Source organism: Dermacentor silvarum, chromosome 6 (assembly GCF_013339745.2).
Source record: "Dermacentor silvarum isolate Dsil-2018 chromosome 6, BIME_Dsil_1.4, whole genome shotgun sequence".
In the NCBI taxonomy this organism is placed as follows: Eukaryota; Metazoa; Arthropoda; class Arachnida; order Ixodida; family Ixodidae; genus Dermacentor; species Dermacentor silvarum.
This window is the reverse complement of record NC_051159.1, coordinates 117413872-117433202: the sequence shown is the minus strand read 5'-3', so window position 1 is coordinate 117433202 and position 19331 is coordinate 117413872. Positions and strand designations below refer to the sequence as shown.

General features: G+C 48.5%; 1 protein-coding gene across 4 annotated transcripts in view; it reads left to right on the top strand.

Moving 5' to 3' along the window:
• Positions 1-19331, top strand: part of LOC119455907 (mucin-17-like) — a 228556-nt gene that overhangs the window by 165471 nt on the left and 43754 nt on the right. For 3 of the 4 annotated variants that reach the window (XM_049669425.1, XM_049669424.1, XM_037717446.2), the window contains exons 4-6: positions 1936-2040; positions 4789-4872; positions 6542-13645. In XM_049669425.1, the coding sequence (XP_049525382.1) occupies positions 1936-2040; positions 4789-4872; positions 6542-13645 (7293 nt within the window). The remainder of the gene's footprint in view (positions 1-1935; positions 2041-4788; positions 4873-6541; positions 13646-19331) is intronic. The other variant, XM_037717447.2, reaches the window with a different exon arrangement.

Sequence of the window (19331 nt, the reverse complement as noted above, 5' to 3'; positions counted from 1 at the left end):
AGAACAAATTGTTCTCGTGTTGCTCGTTGTTCGTATAGGTGGTTTTGTTCCCAGTTGGCAGGGATTGCTTAAACTGCTTGCGTATTTTGTGATTTCTTTCGATTCTGGCCTCTCTTGGAGCGCACGGGGCACCAATGTGTATAGAAGTCAAACAAAGGAGATGCCAAAGAAAGCAAGAACATTGCTCGTTACCTTAAGTTGTTCCTTCGCCATAAAGAGGCAAATATTCAGGACTGTGATACAGACGCTGTGTCACTTGATTAAAATAAAAGAAAAAGAAAACTACAAAAAAATCACGCGCTATTCCACTTCTGCGAAGGTGGATTACCAGCGAAGTAGTTTGGCACACGACATAGAGGTGACACAGAATTTAGACCAAATGTATTCGCAAACTTTATTTCTCTCGAGCGGCGACGGCGGTCATCCCGAAGAAAGACGCACGCACACACACTTTCATTTTGATCAGCGGTCTCGATCGGCGGCATACATTCTCGTGGAAGAATACCGCCACCTCGGGGAGCCGGCGGAAAGTATACACGCGCGACGGGACCGCCACGCCAGCAGAGCGGAAGGAAACTAGGCATGCAAGCACTTGGAACGACGACAAAGGGAGGGCGGTGCGAGCGTACACATGGCCGACGCGGGTCGCACAGCGGCACATCGTTGAGAAACCCTTATTATCTACCTGAGAGTGTACTGATTTTTGAAAATGGTGCCAATTGATAACTAATCTACTGAAAATGTATATCGAAGTGCTGAGACGTATAAGCTTTTGCACAGAATAAAGTGATTTTGTGTCGAATTCGGGAGCTGAGTTCTTGCACACGCCGATCTGTTGACGGACACAAAAAATGCATAGAACCCTAGCCAAAAACAGCTTCGCTGTAAAAAGCAATATCACTATAAAGTTCGGCACTGAACGAGAGAGAGGGTTGGTACGAAGCTTTGTTTCTTTTTTTTTCGGACAAACACGTAGATAACGCTTTCGTTGTTTATTTCTTTGGGAGCCGAAAATATTGGGCTTCCAAAGCGCACATAGGTTCTAAATACATACTGTATTTCAGAAAAACAATCTGGGAATAATGTCTATTCTGGTTTCTTCAGCGGCACTTTATCTATCATGACAAGAATATGAACTACCTTTGTTGATTTTGTTTTATGAATTTATTTCCACGAAATTGTTGTATGACGATTTATTACCGTCAAGCCGTGTTTAATTTCTCCCATTCGATAATTGTCAGCGAATGACAGTAAAAAAAAGCAATTATTTAGAAGTTAGAACATATATATAAAAAATGAAACGTGTATGGTGCTAGATTTAGTCACACTCGTTTTTGAAACTTTCTTAATTTATTTATGCGCTTAGAGTTGCGCGTGAAATAGATGAATTGGAAACGCAGCATACTTGACCTCTAAGCAGCGTTATGGATCTAGCACGCAACATTACTGAATCACAACGAACAATAAAAAAAAGAAGTTTCAATGTGCTGTCTCACCGAGCCCATGTCACACGTTAAACAATTCATTTGCTACTCATTCTTCCCATGATAGTGAAACGATTGCAGCCCAACGTCCCACTCTGTACTCGGTGAAAAGTTGAGAGTTCAGTACAAGCTCCGCCCACAAAACCGCACTGCACCTTTCATCACCGTCTCCGCGTACCAAAAAAACAAAAAAAAAAAAAGTAGTTCTCGAAGGAGTTCGGTTTAAACGTTCTCTTCTACGTGACGTCACGGGATTGAGCACATGTAATTGGCGGGCGCCTTGTATACGAATTATGTTTGAGTTTGACAGCAGTGTAGTTGCCGTTTGGTTCTTGTGTTGTAATCGGCTAGAGCAATTTATGTGCGAAACACTCTGGTGGGAGTTGTAACCTCAGTGGATCTTTGTCAATGTGAAGGTGCTAAACTGTCGCTCTCACGTCTTCTTCCGCAGTTTGCCAAAAGAACGAACACCGGTGTCGCTGCGGCTTCCCTCGCTGCATCAGCGTCGAGCGAGTCGGTGATGGCGTCAGGGACTGCCTGGACGGCTCCGATGAAGGTGAGCGCGGGCTACGGCTTGTCTTTTGGCTTTGAACAGCATCGCTGTCACGTGGGTTCGGAAGCGCGTAGAACCACTCGTGTTAGGTGGATGCATCAGACTAGGATACGTGACTGGTCACGCAGACGCGCTCTTTTGTAAAGACTGACTTTCCTACAGGAAATTAACCTGAGTTCCAGAATGTAGCGATTATTTTCTTTCTTTTGCGAGCGACGAGACATTATTATTATTATTATTATTATTATTATTATTATTATTATTATTATTATTATTATTATTATTATTATTATTATTATTATTATTATGGTGTATTACAAGTGAGGATCAGTACATAGAGAAAGCGCAACAGAAAAGATGCTTTGTCTGTGGATGGTAGCTAGGAAGCTTCAGTGCTCTTCGTTGTTGGTTTGGGTGCGTAAAACCTCGGAATTCCTAATCTCAGCGCATTAACACTATGCTACTGTCAGAGTGGACCGCAGAGGTCGCAAATGGTGGGGAAACGGCTGACCCCCTTGCAAGAAACGCTCTGTGCACTTTGATAGATTCATCACAGACAGTAAAAGCAGAATCTCGTGTATTGACAACAAAAGGGACAAAAGCCCCAACTCTCACGTAAAAAAAAATAAATAAAAAAACCCATCCTACAAAACGAGCGACGCTAATTTTAGAACAGGTTTGAACAGTGCGATATAATGAGTGCCGCGCTACAGTTCAGACATGGGGGATGACATTGGCGATGCTGCTGCAACGGAGAACAGAACAAAAACGTGCATAGAGGCAAGTGACAGCTTAAAATGTCAGAGTTACTATGAATGCGATTGTTCAATTAGGCGGAGGTCCTTTCTCAACTGGAGGGAACAATACGAAAGGTTAAACATAACGTTTTTTTTTTCTAAGAACCCGGACAGACGCAATTATAGAATAGATGAATTTCTAAGAAATGTTCAAGATGGGTAAACCACAGCACAATAAACAATGGAAGACCACCCGCCGTGGTTGCTCAGTGGCTATATGGTGTTGGGCTGCTGAGCACGAGGTCGCGGGATCGAATCCCGGCCACGGCGGCCGCATTTCGATGGGGGCGAAATGCGAAAACACCCGTGTGTTTTCGCATTTCGCCCCCATCGTGCGCGTTAAATTAGATTTAAGTGCGCGTTAAAGAACCTCAGGTGGTCCAAATTTCTGGAGTCCTCCACTACGGCGTGCCTCATAATCAGATCGTGGTTCTGGCACGTAAAACCCCATAAAAAAAAAAAAAAAAGACCGCAGAAACAAGGCACACGACGGTCGCGATTTTTATAATGCGCTGTGATTTACCTATTATGCAAGACCGACTAAGCCGAATTTCCGTTTTAATGAATGTGCAAGAGCTATAGGTGCATGACCTATTGGCGCGCATAATTCCATCGCCGAAGGCCGTGTTTATTGAAAGGCGGAGTTGGAAGCTCTTCTCATATCACGAAAAGCCTGTATTGGTACAGCTAGTACCGAAATCCACACTTGCTAACGAGGCTGAAACTACTGACCATGGTATTTTCAGCACCATTGTTTGCTGGTGCTGGTGCTGGTGCTGTTTGCAAGCCGTACCTCATTAGCAAGAGGCCACGAGTCGTACAGACCCGCTCGCAGCTGTGTGGAGCGCTCTGAAACAGCCAGGATGGATGGATGGATGGATGGATGGATGGATGCTATGAGCGTCCCCTTTGAAACGGGGTGGTGGGTTGCACCACGAAGCTCTTGTAGTACGCTGACGACGTCTGGTGGCCGCAGCTGCGACTGAGACAGCGCACTGCACCTGCATGCTATAGGCCACATAGATGTGCAAGAAAGCACATGCTGCTGTTCGCGAATGGTGAGGGCTCGGTTAGTGCATTCGTTCGGCTGAAACGCGTCATTTGTGTGCTCGACACAATGGTGAGAGGGTCTGTACATGCGTGTCGCGGGAGACGGGTCAATGAACGCAACGTAGCAGGCAACCTCTTTTACTAGTTGCGCTGCTTGCTCATAAAAAAATAGGACAATTAAAAAATGTAACTTCCTGTAATGACTACGCAGAACCCCTAGATATGTAAGATTCTTCTCATAGGATTATTTCCATTTCTTATCATACGTTTTGCCAGTGACGATCCTGGCGATAACGGAGATGCTCAGATGCGTGTGGGAGTCAATGGTGAAAAGCAGTAAGAATGGAATATGACAAGAATCGTTACAAGATAAGTCCCGTAATTGTGGTTCGCAAAAATGCAGATTTGGCTCTAGTGCTAGCGTTGATGTGCCAAAATATGCGAAAAAAGATGCGTGCCTATTAAAGCCGGAGCGTGCCACCTTGACTACTTATCAGAACAAAATTCTTTCGTAGGGATCAGGGAAGCTTGTACGTTTACATGCAATCCTATCACAAAGCCTACTTTGTTTAAGCCTACAAATCTACTGAAAATTAAAAAAAAATAAATTAGTGGCACACATATAATACACACTTTCTGCATTTCACGAATACGTACTTTCAGATTGAGCAACGAGGGCAAGTATATAGCTCAATTGGCTTGCAGCTGGCTGTACGTAACAAGGCATTCCCATCTGCGGCTGAGCACGTGGTCGGATGATGCTTACCATCCGCTGCGTGCCTGGTTTCGGTTCGTTGAGTGTAATTGATTACGACTTGCAAGTCGGCACTAGCTGAAATGCGAGATGAAATGTGAGATGAACGCGTATAGTGACTGGCCGACGCTTCGCCGTTTTGGTTGGCAGACAAAGAGAAAGGCAAGGCTTACAAGTGCCCCAGCGACAGCTCCTTGCAGGACCTCATGGCCGTCGAGCGGCGTCGGCGTTCAGGTACGTGTTTTAATTTCAGTACGTACCGCTTTACATTGCAATATCCCATTTGAAGGCACCTTAGAGTTACAGAAATAGAAAAGGGGGTTGCAAGCAAAGCTCAGAAGGTTGAGAAAGGGAGCCATTGTCAGGCTATTCGAGAAGTAGCAGAGGAGAAATGTGAACGACAGAGCATTCTCACTCTAACCAGTAAGGCGATAATCTGCAGATAAGGTTCCGGTTTTACTACGTTCTAAGCAGTGCAAATTTGTCGAGAACTGCTCACGATGCGACATTTAAACAGGTAAGTGACTTCGTTTGCTGCTGATGCAGTGTGAAGCCATGCACTGTGATTTCCGCAATGGTGTGTGTACAGAACGGAATTACGCACTACTAATTCCCAAGACAGCGCGTAAAAGTGATTTTCACTGTGGCTTTGTGAACACATGAGCACGTATTTGTCGTTTAGCGTTTCTCCTCTACTATTGGCTCGGCACCGGCGGAAAATGCTTGAGGGTTGCTGTGGTGCGCGTGGTAATGGGAAGAACCAGCCGCGATTGGCGTGAAATAACGACAATGCCCATCCATTGCCCCAAACAAACACATCGGCATGTGTACCCTGTACGCCGTTTTGCCCCTATTCACATGCGTGGCCACTGAACCATTGTCCCCGTATTAACCATCATAACACTACCATCGTCACAGTGTGTGCGTTCCTGATATTAACCCAGTGGCTGCCCCGTTTCACATGCCTTCAACAACTTCGCCAAGACGATCCCTATATGCCTTCGGGCGAGAAGCCTCGAAGTAGTTCTATGATGTTGAAGCAGTCCTATGGTTAACCCTGAGTGCGAGATGTGAGCGCCAGACACATTGGGCGTTCCGTTCGCTCCTTTAATGTTTATGTGGATTACCGATGGCGATTATAAAAAGAAAGCGGTAAAATAATTAGTTCTTGCATACTGAGCACAACAAGTGCGACGACATAGGTATCAAAAGAGCTATCTTCTAAAACGCCTACCTTCTTGCGTTATCGAATTCCCTGAAATATGAGTCATAACGAATATAAAGCGCTTTCCCAGCACTATTAACGTTGAACACACAGCTGCAACGATTATGGACACTTCCAACAGCACTGTTTGGTTCCGACAGCAATAAGGTTATCAACAATCCGGTTATGTTGAGAAAAAAAAAGCTGCATTTACCGGTACTAATAGTGCGGGCGGTTTGGGGAGCTTGCAAACAACTTTTCAGCAAAATAAGTCAGATGCGACACTGCGTTCCTCGCCGAGACGCGAATGCATAGCAGAACTTCATCTCGCGTGTATGTCGTTCTTACGCCTCATGGGCCTCATGCCCAATGTTAAAGCCAACAACAGCACTTGTCCCGCTTGTTTTCTGGCTACAAAGCATGGTTTTGTTAGTGACGGCATGTCGACATGACAGCAGGCAATCGTTACAACCGCACAGCGCTCGAAGTTTTCCAATGTGATCTTTCTTGCCGCGAAGTACTTTTTCTAGTAGCACTGTCAGTGCAGACAAGACTATTTCTCTGCTATGATAAGTCACTGATGTTCTGTCTAGTCGCACGTTAATGAGTCATTGTTATCAGCGTGCCAGTTGTGTGCTAGACTGTAGCGGCAACAAAGGTCACTGGCACTGACTAGTGCTGTGCTGTTTGTCTGGCCAGACTCTGAACGGAGGAGAAGGGCGCGGCATTCGGGCCTAATGACTTACACCGTGGGACTGGACCACCAGGCAGAAGCGGCGGAAGTGAGCGTGGCTCTGATCGAGCCCACGGGCGCCCTGGCCACTCTCACCCGCACCGAAGTCAACGCTGAACAAACAACACTGCACACGACCGAAATACGACGAGAGTACGTCGAGGGCACGTACAGTCAGATCTTGTCCACCCATTCCACGGTACTCGAGCTTGCGCCGTCCCTCAACGAAGTAGAAGACTCGGCTCAACAAGAAGGCCGAAGACAGGGGCCACAGACGACGCACGGCGTCCAGAGCTTCGGATCACTGAGTTCAGGAAAGGTCTTTCAGACAGCCGTCAACGAGCTGTCCTCGGCTGTTACGACGGAGGTTCAGCCGACCAGGACCACACAAGCGTCCTTGCTGAGTGCAATGCCGGGCACAAAATCGACCACCGTAGTGGGCCTCAACATCAAGAGCGGCCAAATATCGGAGCTTACCGAAGAAAGAGATAGTGAGGTGCCAGTTATAACTGTTACGGGTACGGAAGGTCTTCTCGTACAGGGAACAGGATCTGACCATGTGACGTACAAGGTTTTTACGGGTACTTACGTCAACACAGAGGGTCACGATGCAAAGACGTACATGTTCTTTTTTGGCAACAGACAGCTGCCGGTAGACGCTACGCCCTCACTTCCGGAAGAGGCAACGAGATCAGAAGAATTCGACATTCGATCAGGTAACCAGAAAGGCGTGGTCCTGGACATTTCTCATAAGATCGGCATACTTCTGCCCTCTCAGACTGTGTCTTCCATTTCACCAACAGAGGCGCCCCGTTCGGACTACCTCATTTTCGGATCAGGTAGTGCACATGGCGGTGAATCCATGACCGGAATGCTGATCGAAGGTTCTGAGCCCATCACAATAGAAGGCATGACACGATCTCACATGTCGACAGCAAGCACAATGCACGTCACGTTGAGCTCCATGCCGGCTCAAAGTCGACGAGAAAAGAGCAGTTCTACAACTCACAAAAAGCCCACCCCGACACTCTACAGGCATGGAAAGAAGTTCGAGCCAACGGCTACAGGCAGGAGAATCGCCCCTATGGACGGAGCAACAATAATAACAGACAAATTCTTCCTTCCTCAGCACCTGGGTCTCTATACAACGTCTCCTGTTTCGGACTCGTCCAGAACAGCTGACGAGTTTCTGGAAGAAGTCGATCACGATTACGACACTCCGCCGGTACAAGAAGAAGAGCCCGTGGTTATGGTTAGAATGAGACACCCGCTTAACAACTTCAACATCGGGGCTTTCAGGCCTGAACTATTGACACCTACGCCAGTTAAGGATATCAGGCCGACGAAAACGGTCGGTTCCCATCATGATGAATACACCGATGATGCCGGTGATATATTCGCAACGGACGCTTTAAGCGGCCAAGATAACGAGGAGAGTAAATCTACAAAAAAGAACAGAGTGACTTTATTTGGCTTTGTAGACTTCACGACGACTATATCTGGCACGGAAGTTGTGTTTCAACCGGCGGCAACAGGTACTTCCTTCGACTTCGGAAAGACTAGACGGCCGCATGATGAAGATATATACAACCCATTCAACATTCCAACACGAAAACCGCAGACAACTTCATCATCAGTAAAGCGAAAAGATTCTACATATGGCACCGAAACAAGAGAGTTCGTGTCGAAATTATCGATGTTAACGTCTACATTTAAGGGTGGCGTAGAAATGCTGAGTACAATGTACACATCAACAATCCCAATGCTAGTCAAATCTCGTTTGCCAAAATATGACGACACTGATTTGGAGGAATACGTTCACTCCCTCGCTGCTGAACGAAACATTGGCAATTCTGAAAACACGGAAGATTACCTTTATGACAGTCACATACATGAAAACCTTGTTCGTTCTTCAAGCTTCAGCCCTGAGGACCTAGAGACACCCAACTTCCTCTCCTCATACGCATTTTCGGCTTCAAAAGACCAAGATGTGTCTTCACCAATATTTAGGCCACTGGAACCCAGCAGTTCTATTCAGCCCTCAGAGACAGTTATGGTATCTATGATTGAAGGGTCGAAAACGGAAAAGTATCCGGTAACACCGACGCGCCCAGCCCTTTCTACACCCACACCTAAAAGAAAGAAAACATACAAGACTGGTCTAGTGAGCTCTATAACAGGTACAGATGTCAACGGTGACATGACAACTGAATGGACAACCCTAATTATTGGCACGGTAATTGGCGGAAGGTACGCGCACGTCATTCAAAGCACGTCGAGCATATTTTATACACAGTCAAAGACAGAAATGATGGAAGAAGTTACAACACCAAAAGCTCCACCTCCAGCTCCTGGTCTTGTGCTCCCTAGCGACATCCAGATCGAAGGAGTATCTGATCGGGCTGTGACCGAACAACAACTTGAAGAAGGCACTGAGGCCCCGGCTCCCGTTACAGAAGAGACACCTCAAGCTGAAAGTGGTGAAGGAGCTCATGATTCGTTGGACGTATACAGTATCACTTCTAATTTCGCTGTTCCTCTTATAAATCAGTCACGGGTTGTTGAAGACAGCTACGAAACAGCATTGCCTGGGCAAGAGCAACCATCAGTCGTAGAACTATCAGATGGTCTACACCTTTCCACACTAGTTCCTTCAATCGAGCCATCTTACACTTCACCCTCGTCAACATCGGACGTTGCAGTCTTGACAGACGGATTCATTCTTCCTAGCACACAAGAGACCGCGAAGGAGTATGACTATGACCAGCAGCCGACGACATCTGCAAGCCCGGAAGAAGACAAGCCGAAAATTATCACCATGGGATTTATTTTACCTGGAGCTGACCCCGCAAAAGAGTACGAAGACGACCTTGTGCACACTGAGGAAGTTAGACTCCTGACTGATGGCTTTGTACTGCCCGGCCAGGATCTGCCTTCTCAACTAGGAAATGATCAAACGCAGAGCACCCTACAGGGAAGAATTATTGACACCGTGGTACCACCGCAGCAAGAAGCAGCGACAGTGACATCATATCCCATCACGCATTATTCTACATTCACTTACTACACGACACTGCCAGGTCCCAGCGATAGTATTGTGTCAAGTAGAGAAGTCACAACGTCTCGAGTGTTCGAAAATAGTGAGGAGTATGAAGAGGCTCGGAAACATGGCTTCGACACTATCGCGCCAGAGAAATCCATGCTCTCACTGGATCCTTCACAACCGGCAACACTGATGACCACTTATACGTACCAAAGCACCTATACATTGGACGGCTCAACACTTGTATCTGTCAGCGAGAAAACTATGTCTGACCTGCTGACTCCTTCTGAAGAAAATGTGGATCGTGAAAAAATTTCGCCGACAGCCACTCAAATGTATCTCGAAACGTCCCCGAGCTACGATGTTGCTTCTGGTACTGGACAAGAAGACCTACACGCACAGAAATCAAGTGAAAGCTCCGAACCTGATGAGACTAGTTCCTCAAGAGCGACACCGCCTTTAGAAGCGGCCCCCACAACCTACTTCACAACTTACACTTATCTTACAACGCTCTTCAAGGACGGTACTTCCAGCGTAACAAGCAGCTTGGAAACAGTTTCAAACGTACTTTACGGCTCCTCAAGTGGTTCCGAAGACCCAGCGCATGGTAGCTTAAAAAACATTTCACCAACCTCTATGGTTCCAGTGACAACATACTATACCACATATACCTACTTCACGACACTTCTCAAGGATGGAACATCAACCGTTACTAGCCGGGAAGAGATTGTATCGAACACAGTTCGAGGGAGTGATGCTGTGATGACGACACATACAAGTGATCTGATAGAACCAACGAAGACGGACCTTTTGTCGACGGTCTATACGACCTACACGTACTACACGACGTTCGTACGTGGAGGTAGCACAACTATCCGGAATCGCACGCAAGTTGTGTCCAAGGTCAAGACAATTTCTCAACCAAGTACTAGTGAACTCATCACAGCACCTGTTGTATCTACTTACTACACCACGTACACGTATTTCACTACAGTTAATAGAGGAGGAACCAAGTCTGTAAAAAGCCGCGAGAGTGTCAAGACGAATGTAGTTACGAAATACCCGAACACAGATGCCCACCAGTCGACGCCAGTGCCATCGGTTATAACGACCTACACAACCATACTTTCCCCAGTTACGGTGTACCGAGATGGAACTCCTCGAGTTTCCTTTATATCAAAAACGTCGGCCATAACAAAAACTCTTACCCAATCTTCCACACCAACATTTGAAGAAGCTGTAGAAAGCACCATTCAAGCTACGCCGACGGCAGGAATGCACACTATGTTCACAACTTACACTTACTATACGACATTTTACGAAGATGGTACACCGGTGATATCCAGCCGAGAAGAGACGGTAACGAACATGATTTCGGAGCCGACAGAGACTCCTCACCTTGAAGAGACCAAGCGGAATCTTGAAAGCAGCACCATCGTTCGCACATACTATACTACTTATACATACTTCACTACGTTTGAAACTGATGGAAGTCCGACTGTAACTAGCAGGGAAGAAATCGTAACGAACTACGTGACTATGACGCCGCATGACATTATCACAGGGGTGTCACCTACAAGTGTATCTCCCGAGGCCCAGCCTACGGAGGTATCGGTGACGGAAGAGACCCCTCCTCTGCTTAGCTCGCTTCCCGAGGGCATCGACCTACGAGAACTTCTTCGTAATGTGCCGGTTACGCACTACACTACTTATACCTACTACACGACGCTTTACAACGATGACAGCACAGTACTGTCAAGCAGGACGGAAGTTGTTTCTAACATTGTGGGTCCCACCGCGGCTACGGCGCCCACACTGCCCGCAGGCCTTCAGGTTGACCACACCGATTCGCAGTCATCACTTGAGTCAACCGAATCGACGCACGTATCGAGCTCCAAAGCAACAGAAAGCAGCACGAGTGAAGCTAGCTCCGAATCCGAATCTATTGTCTCCGATTCAGCTGTTCAGCAAAGCGCCACTACTGCGCCAAGCCCATCGTTGACACCGAAACTCGATTCAAGCTTTCAGAAGGCTTCCTCAAAATTCCAGAACGCACCACTAAAGTTCAGGCTCAGAACGCCGATCTTAAGAAGTCGGACAAGGCTTCCACCGCCACCTGGTGCACACATCACCAGTGCTTTGGGGGCACCTCTGATTGTGGTGAGGAACAAGCGGAATGCAGATCCAGATGACCTCGCAGTCGCGGAGGCAAGAGGAGACCAAATATACGCCACTCCAGTCACGTACTACACAACGTTTACCTACTTCACTACATACCTAAAGCCAGATGGACGTACATCGGTTGCCAGCAACCTACAAGTCATTTCTTCAGTTCATTATCCCACTCAGCGCATCGCACCTACCAGAACAATATTCCACGACCAGATCCATCGTACCGAGCCAGTGCGCGTCTATCCTTCCCACCAAGGAGTCACGGGGTGTATCCGGTGCAGATCTGACATAAAGACTGTGTATGTCACTCACACAGACTACATCACTGAGTTCTTTCAAGGACGGCCAGTGACATCGACGCGCTACGTAACGCTTACAAACTACGTTACCGTGACGCCTGGGCAAACAGTCTACGAGCACAGACCTTCACAAGTCATCGCCGTTCCAGGCTGTATCCATTGCAGACAGCAACCACGATACACAACTCATACCTACTACTCAACTGTGCTTGTCGCAGGTCGACCGGTAACATCAACACGCTATGATACTGTGACCAACTACGTCACGGTTACGGTCACCGAAGAGCCAATTCACCAACGAACAAGGCCGACAGTGGTTCAACCTCTGGTCCCTCACCAGCCAGCGACAGCGGTTGATACGTTTTACACCACCTACACGTATTTTACAACCAGTGTGATTCACGGAAGGCCAACTGTGTCCACAAGATACGAGACGTTAACGAACTATGTTACGCGGACAAGAGATGACGGAGTGGCCGGGCGTGCCATTCAACCTACGGGCGCCTATCGACCGGTGATCATACGGCCCACTCCGGTTAGAGATACGGTGTACACAACCTACACCTACTTCACTACTAGGCTGATTCACGGCCGACCAACCGTCGAGACGCGCTACGAGACAGTAACTGACTACGTGACTGTTACAGTGACAGAGCAGGCACGCATTCGACCTACGCAAGTGTACAGGCCTCTTTACTCGACAGTGCCTGGCTATGCGCCTCACCACACAGCTTACACAACCTACACTTTCTATACGACGCACTATTTGGAAGGTCGACCGGTTGTCGACACTCGGTACGAGACGGTCACGAACGTTGCAACCGTTACTCTCACCGAATACGCGACGCCAGCAGTAGGGGCGCGAATCAGGCCAGCAGAGACGGGACCATACAGAACGTACCATACTACGTACACTTATTTCACGACACGATATGTTGACGGCAGTGCCATAGTAAACACACGAAAGGAGACGGTGACGAACACTGTGTTTGGTGCTCTGTGCCGCACCTGCCCAGCGGGATACGTAGAGGGCCGCTCGCATGACGTTGGTCCACATCACCAGACTGCAGCGATAACGCACACGCTGGCACCGGGATCGCAGATCCAGCCAACGCCCACGACTTATTACACCACTTATACCCACTTTACAACAATCCTCGAAGGCGGACGGCCCGTCGTCCAGACTCGGTACGAGACGTACACTGACATTGTATCCGGCATTGTGCTGCCCACTAGGGCATTGGTCGTGCCCGAGCCGAGCAAGCAAGATCTCCAGCAAGGCCATATTCAGTCCAGACTAGACAACGTGCAAGATCACGTACAAGAACAGCTACCGGTGTTTCAGAAGAGAGAGCCTTCCAGACGTCGACGATCCTCACTGGCAACCAGAGTGCCGTTCGCCATTACTGACAGAGGGTTGGCGCAAGCCGAGTACGAACTGGTTGGTGGACGCGGAGATACGCTGTCCCAAGTGCCTCGACTCCGAGCCCACAGAGGGCTCTCCGATGACGTAAATGCTCCCCAAGCTCGGCCCGGCAGAAAGATGCTGAGTCATGGTAAACACAGTTATTTTACGCTCCCTTTCACTTAATCTACTAAAACACTAAACCCCCCTTTGGAAAACTCCGCTCAGCCGCTTCCTCTTTTAGCTTGCTAATCGCACGCAGCACCTCGTATTTGTGGCGTTTTGTGACGTGTTTATTGTGCCTAGCGGTGCGGCGTGTCGTGATCGCCCGTTTGGTTACCTTTTTGGGGAGGCCTCTCTTTGACGCTTTAGTGTGTTTTACTAATGCTAACCGGTTCAAAGTGTTACTGTCTGTAATATTTTTTTCTTGGTTCTTAGTGTCTTTGACTGTTTACGCTTGTAACCCATGTGTGCGTTTTCAATCCTAAGCGCGTAATGTTGTGCATGCTGAGATTTCGATTAGTGTCTCTAGCTTGAAAGCACGGCAGACGTATTTACTTCCTCTTAGGTGACTATAGTCGCCGTAATCGTTACGTCCTTTAGCCGTAACAGGAGAGTAAGCTGAAGGCTGTGTATGCCTCCAACGAAGAACAATGGGACACTGTCGCACATCCAATGACCCCGTAACAATAACGAGGTTAGCAGACAAAAACACAGCACAAGAAATACAAAAGGGAGAGAGACAGATGAGCGAGAGAGAAACACGATCGCACCATACTTGCATAGAACAAACGGAGTGAGCGTTGAGTGCCCCTTCCCTACTTGCCCGTTTCCTTCCTGCTCATTCCGGCGGAAAGAAGCTCGGACTTCCCTCTCGAACAGTGGACCCTTCTAACGGCTACCAGCAACGTGTTTGAGCGAGCCTCTCGACGAGCAGCTGTCTGCGGGAACGCTCTTTGGAGTGGGTCAGAGAACTCGACGGATGGACGCTTGCGCGGGAACTCTCTACGCAATGTCTCGCTGACGCAACGCTATGAAGGACGTCCCCTCGTTCGTCGTTCTCAAGATAGACTACGAAGACCCCAAGATATCAGTGTAGAGAGCCGACGAGAGGTCGCTAACGCTGCGACCCTACCGACAAAAACCATTCCCCCACCCCTTACCCTCCACCCCTCCTCCCTCGCGCTGTTCTCTCCTTTTTTTGCCCGCTCTCCCTCTGACGGGCGTCAGCTTTGAACCAGAGCCAGCGTGCACACAACTAAGCTCTTTCAAACTAAATCGAAATGGCATGACAGACGTAAGAATCTGATACGCAATCATATGCGGTAGATGAAACATTGCTCTCAGGGAGGCCTCTTCCAAATAGCTCGTGCCTCGGCTGTTCCGCTTGTAGCGCGCTTGCATACGGCGCACGGCTGGCAGACCCCACCTGGCCCAAGCCTCTTCGCCAGTGACCATCGCTAATTGGCTTGCTCTAACTGAAAATGAACGGCTTCTGTGCGCTGCGTATTTCAGCTGCTGGCATGCTTGCGGCATGCAAATACGCTTGCGCCCTGCTTGAATTCGCTCTGCCGCTTTAATGCCGTATTTTAGTAGTGTAAAGTGTTCTAACTTAAATCTGATAGATACACAAAGATGTCAATAGCTCTTACTTGATTCCTATAATGTGTTACCCTTGTTAACTAATCATGCTTACTGTGAGGAGTAATTTACATAGAAGCTCATGACACCCTGTTTATTGCGTAGCTTAACGCCACTACTCTAGACAAGTACCATACATGTAGAAACCTTGACTAACTACTCATGCTGACGATTACTTTAGAAAACCATTTTTACCCATTAATAGGAGTGCGTTCGTGTACGCATGTTGCTTGTGCAGCTGCACGCTTCCGCTTCCCCGGCCTTCTTTTCCCTAGTTTTTTTTTTCTGCTTCTCGGGGAGGAAACGCCAGAGTTTGACTATATAAAGAAGTCGTAAGTGCGCGCTTCGAAGCTCGTTTGACGCGAGGTTGTCATGATTTTTCAGGTAGGTTCCCAAGAAGCCCCTTAAGGGACGGCACATCGACTACTTTCGCGCACTTGCGCCATAACGCAAACTCACTAAAAGGCTCGAGGCTCCCACCGCAGCGGTTTCTGCCAAAGTCATCGGCCTCTTCTGTCTTCTTGTCCGACACACAACTTTACCAGCAACCGCAAACACGTCCTGAACAAGCTCTCTCTGAACCAGCTGTCTATCTGAAACCATCCGTCTACTACCGAGAGGCCAGGCGCAATGAGAATGATTACGAGGGGCTGCGCAGGACTGCCAGACTGGAGCCGTCTTTTCTGGCAACGCCTTCACCGCTGACATTCTACACAACCTTCTCTCACTTCACTACTGTCCTGAGTGACGGCAAGCCGAGTGTCTCAACGCGACTCGAAGTCATAACTAACGTGTTCACTGACGTCGTCCTGCCCACGAGAACGACGACCGAGGTTCCCGCGCGCGAGCGAATCCAAGACGCGAACAAAGCGGAAGCCAATACCGTGGTTGGCGAAGGTTCCGTTGAGCTGAGCCAGAATCGGAGGCCGCAGGTGAGGAAGCTGCTTTCCCTCAGCAGCAAAGAGAACGAGTTTTCTCTGCCGGACCAGTTTGTTGTCACGGACGAGGAAGCAGCGTCGGCTCACAGACACAAGCCTGGTCTCGTGGCACGTTCCGCAGGAAACGAAGGAAGCTCATCCGACAAAGCCAAGGACCATCCCGTGGGTCTCATTCAGTCAGTCGAAGCAAGGGCAGTGCGAAACGGGGCGACAACGGTCTACGCTACGGAAGTCTACGGTACTTTCATCAACGGCGCCTACGCTCAAGTAGTCTCCACGGCTGTGCGAGTCTTCTCCGACCAGAATCAGCCGAGCGCCTCGCACCCACCGCCGAGGCAAGAGCTGTCTACGTCTCCTGGCTCTCCTGCACAGACGCGCCCGACGGGTTTGATATCTTCTATAGCCAACACGGTCATCCACGACAGCACCACCACTGCCTACACGACTAATATTTATGGAACATACATTCGGGGCATGTATGCCCATGTCGCTCAGACGACGTCTACTGTGATCAAACCTGAAGCTTCTAAGTCAGCGTCTAGTATTACGAAGAACCAAGAGTACAAAACGGGCCTCATCTCCTCGCTAGTCAACACAGAAATCCACGACGCGACGACGACTGTTTGGAAAACACAGGTCTATGGAACGTTCGTAAATGGGTTTTATGCCCACGTAGCGTCTACAGCGTCGGAGGTGCTCAAACCGACCAAAAACGCTTTTGTACAGGCAACTAGCACCCAGATACCCACACGTACAAGTGTGCCGTCCCAACAGACGAAGAAGAGCTACACGACAGGGCTTCTGTCGGCGCGAACGAACACAGTTGTCAACGGAGGGACTTCAACGGAAGTGGTGACAAATATATATGGCACGTTTGTCGGTGACCTGTACGCGCAAGTGGCACGTACGACATCTCGTGTGTTAACGGAAACTGCGCCCAGCAATAGAGCCACTGACGCAGCCACGCCGACCACTGCAGCCAAGCTGACAGGCATAATTTCGTCCACGGTCCAAAGCGTGACGCACGGAGGTGTCGTGACATATTACACTACGGAAATACACGGCACTAGCGTGGGCAACTTGTATGCACAGATAGCGAAGACTTCAACACGCACCGAGACTATAAAGCCCACCAGCACGAAAGCAGCATCGCAACCATTCCTACAGAAGACGGGTCTGCTTTCATCCAGTGTTTTCAGCAGCGAAATTCACGGTGGGTCAACCACCCTACACGTGTCTGAGGTGTATGGCACTTACATCGGAGACGCCTACGCTCAATTCGGAAGATCGACACGTCGAATTATAACGCCCACACAGACTACCAAGGAACCCGAAAAGACGGAAAGCCAGAAGACGGGATTGGTTTCGTCAATTGTGAGCACAGAGGTACAAAACGGAAGGACGACTCTTCACACGACGGAGATACATGGCACCTACATCAATGGTTTCTACGCTCATATCGCACGAAAAACGTCCAGCGTTTTGCAGCCTGCCTTGGTCAAGGCGACGCAGGCACCAGCAGTGATAGCGAACACGGAAACGCTGATATCAAGTGAAGTCAGCACAGAAATCAGGAATGGTGCTACGACTCTCCACACGACAAATGTGTACGGGACATACATTAACGGATTTTATGCCCACGTTGCCAGAAGTACATCAAGCATAATACCACGTACTATAGCACCATCTTCAACAACAGAAACACTAAAAACTGGCCTTGTATCACGATCGGTGAGGTCTGATGTTCATGATGGATACGTGACGGAATATACAACAGATATTTATGGTACGTTCATCAACGGTTTTTACGCCCACCTAGCAAGAACTACGACAACGAAATATGCTGAATCAACAACAAGCAAGTCTGAATCGGTGAACCTCCTCTCCAGCTTCTATAGCTCGTTATCTGCCCTCGTTTCTTCAAGCACATTGACGCTTACGCCTAGTGAACACTCTAGCTGGAGTTCATTATCATCATCACCGGTGTCCAGTCCAAGTTGGGAAGCCACGACATTTATCGCACAAGAATCTCCTATAATTACGCTTCAGTCACCCAACGTGCACCACGCTACTGAGCCTTCGGAGGACTACACCATTACGTTGAGTCCATCAGCTAGCATCGAAACTATAAGCACGCTACACTTGCCAATTTCGTCCTCGTCCAAGAATAGTGTAAACATTGTTGAGCTAGACACGACAACCGACAATATACTTGAGGAAATTGGTCTTACTACGGTGATACGCATTGACTCTTCTCTCGATGATAAAACTATCGTCCCAACGATAGATGAAGTCGTTCTTTATTCTTCAATAAGTACAGAACAAGCCAAGCCAATAGTCGCTGAGTCGACACCCGCGATCACGCAGATACCTGACAGCAAGTCAATAGAAACTCATACGTTTGTAGAAACTAGTGTTTCAACAGAATCAAGTCATACAAACGAAATTCTGGAGAAACAGTCGACTGAAGTCCAAGAGACAGTGACGTCCCGAATAAGGCCAATATTCCCTAGCAGAAGGCGTCCTAATGGGCTTAAGAGGCCTACTCACCGCGTGCCGGGTGACTTCAGGGATGAAGAGGAGGAACCCGAAGATTACGGAAAAAATGAATTCCTCGACGAGGAAGACGAAGATTACAACGAATATGAAGAGAAACAGCTTCAGACACCCGAACCACGCTCGTCTAAGAGACATCGACCGACGCGAGCGGGATACACCAGGGGTCCTCGCCAACCACAGACGACGCACCAACTCAAGCACCAGGCAGAAGACGAAGAATACGACCTTTATCACGACGATGACTACGAACAAGTGTCCGCCAGGTCGAAGTCACAGGCAAGCAGAAATGAAGACAGCAAGCAGGCTTCGCCCCCTTCAGGCGTGAACATCAGACCTTTCAGAAGAGAACGCGTTCCTTTTACTCCACCGTCAAGGGTAGTCAACAAGCCAGCCTTCACTCTTCAAATAAGGAGACCGCATGGAAGACAGAGAACAAATGGGCGACGTCCATTAAAGGAGGAAAAGCCAGAGGAAGAAGAGATAGAAGCCGAAGAGGCTGTGCACAGCTCTGCAGCCACGCCGCAGTTGCACCTAGGACGGCGCAGAGGTTCAGCGAGACCGTTGGGAGCTAAATCTCCCCCTGGCAGGGCACCTTTCACAAGGACGAGGCCTTCCGCAGTAGAGAAGACTTATGGAATAAACCCGAGCAGGGCTAAATCTGAGGAAGAATACTCCGATTATGAAGAGGACGATGACTAC